Source organism: Bos mutus, chromosome 20 (assembly GCF_027580195.1).
Source record: "Bos mutus isolate GX-2022 chromosome 20, NWIPB_WYAK_1.1, whole genome shotgun sequence".
NCBI lineage: Eukaryota > Metazoa > Chordata > Mammalia > Artiodactyla > Bovidae > Bos > Bos mutus.
The window spans coordinates 17276173-17278891 of NC_091636.1; the positions used below are offsets into that span (position 1 = coordinate 17276173).

Genomic DNA, 2719 nt, shown 5'->3' on the forward strand with positions numbered 1-2719 from the left:
GGAAGATTCTTGACTGTCTGAGCCACCAGGTAAGCCCATGAATGCTGAAGTGAGTAGCCTATCCTTTCTCCAGGGGATCTTCCCAACTCAGGAGTAAAACTGGGGTCTCCTGCATTGTAGGAGGATTCTTTACCAGCTGAGCTAACAAGGAAGCTCCCTTCTTATGCATACTAAGAACATAAAACCCCAAACTTCATGGTCCAGATGAATCAAATATCTTTCCACCTCTATCCAAAATAAAAATGACTCACTCCAGTGGTCAGACAGATGTAATGTCAGGAAAAGACACAAGTGGATGCACAGGAAAGCGATATGGTGGTAATTGAGGACAGATAAAACCCCAAATTAAAAATTGTGAAATAGTTCAAAGATAGATTCTCTGGAGATGCAGCATGGTATCTATAGATAACAATGCTGGACAATATATTTGAAAAGTGCAAAGAGAGTACATCTTAAAAGTTCTCATTACAAGAGCGACGAGGCGTGCGGGCAGGAGCAGCAGGCACCTGGACCCCAGCCGTGCCGCCTCGTTACGATGACCAGCGTGGTTAAGACAGTGTACACCCTGCAGCCCTCCTGTGTGCTGAGCAGCGGTCTCCCTGCAGATGCACAAACTCGAGCCACTTTTAAGAGCCAGTTACCTGTTAAGTCCAAAGAAGTTGATGTTTCCAGACCTCATTCAGGAGCTTCAGAGAATGATGTTACAAAAATCATCAAACCGAGACGAGAGAATGGGCAGGTGAAGGCTACAGACACCTCCAGGAGGAACCTCAGGAAGAGCTACAAACCATTGAGTAAACAGAAATCGGAAGAAGAGCTCAAGGATAAGAACCAGCTCTTAGAGGCTGTCAACAAGCAGTTGCACCAGAAGTTGATTGAAACTCAGGGAGAGCTGAAAGACCTGACTCAAAAAGTAGAGCTGCTGGAGAAGTTTCAGGACAACTGTTTGGCAATTTTAGAAAGCAAAGGCCTCAACCCAGGCAGTGAGACCCTGGCGTCACAGCAAGACTCCACCGCAGATCACGTGGACTCCATGCTGCTGTTACAAACTTTGCAAGATGAACTGAAGCTTTTTAACGAAACAGCCAAAAAGCAGATGGAGGAGTTACAGGCCTTAAAGGTAAAGTTGAAAATGAAAGAAGAAGAGAGAGCCCAGTTCCTTGAACAACAGACCTTATGTAGCAATCAAGTAAATGATTTCACAACAGCCCTTGAGGAAATGGAGCAGCTATTAGAAATATGATAAAAGCAGGTGGCCGCATGGCTCTGTCTTGGAGATAGACTCTCAGAGGAAGCTACCTAGGACATCTGCTTCTTGGCCATGATCTTCTAGGACTCACCATCCCCAGAATGAAAACAGTTTCTGCAGTAGGATTAAAGATAGTTGATGTTGGAATGGCAATTCCTCCCTTAAGCAAGCATTCGTTCCCAGCCTCCAGATTGTCCAGCTCTCCTGAACCTCACAGTTCATAATTAGGGCCTACAGGAGAGGAGGCCTGAAAGCTTGGATCAGCCTCCTAGGATCAAAAAGCAGCACATCATTAGCATCAGGAGACTGTAAACCAGCCACAACCAGAGAAGCCAAAAGATGTGCAGGAAGAAACAGTGAAGCATACATGCTCCATGGGAGACATAACTGAAGAGTCACGTGGTCCCTTCCTAACTTGGAACACATTCTGTCCCATCCTGACTGGGCTTTGTAACCTCACTGTAAATTTATGAACTGAAAGTTACCTGAAGTGGCTTAATAATGGGGTGAAGGTATAGATAGCAATAACAGGTATGAAACAATACACCTTGGAGCTTTTAATCTAAATCATTTCTGTGTTGTTTTTTTTTTTATAAAGTGTTACTTTAAATAAATATTTCTGTAACTATTCAGACTAAAAAAAAAAAAAAAAGTTCTCATTACAAGAAAAAAAATTGTGCAATTTTATGTGATGATAGATGTTAATTACTTACTGTGGTAATAACTTCACGGTGTATACAAATATCAAATAATTATTTTATAACCTGAAACTAATATAATATTAAATGTCAAGTATATTTCAATAAGATAAATAATTACATTAATTAACTAAATAAAATAAAAGGTCCCGGGAGGCTGGGGAGATCTCTAGGTTGAAGGATGATGAGGAGAAACAGGAAACAAGGAATGGACAAAAGGAAATTCCTTGAGATTTAGGATAAACTGGAAGAAAACGAAGGAGAATGATTTTTTTTTTTTTTTTAAAAAGGCCAAGCTTTTGGTGATGAATAATTATAAACTCGGTAGGATAGATAGAAGAAACTTGCAGAGAAAATTGAAATCCCATGGCAACAGTGTTTGGGTTATAGTTTTAAGTACCTTGGACAGTCTTTCCCCCTCTTCCTCTTTACATTTTCCTCTCTTGCTTTGACGTAAACGAACATCATATTTCAATGACTTCCTTGCTTGGTCTTTCTCTAATCCCATGAGATTTTTTTTTGATGTTTAATTACAAACACTATAAACTTCATCTTTAGGCCATGTTCCTGTTTAAAGTCGAAATTTTGGTAGAAACTTCTGTTTCTACCTTATTCTACCTTCTATCCTCACTACCACCTTGGGCCCACGTGATCTTTCCCAAGACTAGTATATAGGACAATATAGTACAATGGTTAATAGCATGGTTTCTGAAAGCAAACTATTCATACATTCATGTGATTCCCAAGGCTGCTGCTGCACTCTGTATTTTCT

General features: G+C 40.6%; 1 protein-coding gene across 1 annotated transcript; it reads left to right on the forward strand.

Moving 5' to 3' along the window:
* Window positions 1-473: 473 nt before the first annotated feature.
* Window positions 474-1878, forward strand: LOC138984232 (small kinetochore-associated protein-like). The gene has a single exon (XM_070357826.1). The coding sequence runs from the start codon at window positions 536-538 to the stop codon at window positions 1241-1243; it is 708 nt and encodes a 235-aa protein (XP_070213927.1). The 5' UTR covers window positions 474-535; the 3' UTR covers window positions 1244-1878.
* Window positions 1879-2719: the final 841 nt, after the last annotated feature.

What these genes read in the sequence shown, in the direction of transcription:
- LOC138984232 (XM_070357826.1), top strand. Translation starts at nt 536, where the DNA reads ATGACCAGCGTGGTTAAGACAGTGTACACCCTGCAGCCCTCCTGTGTG.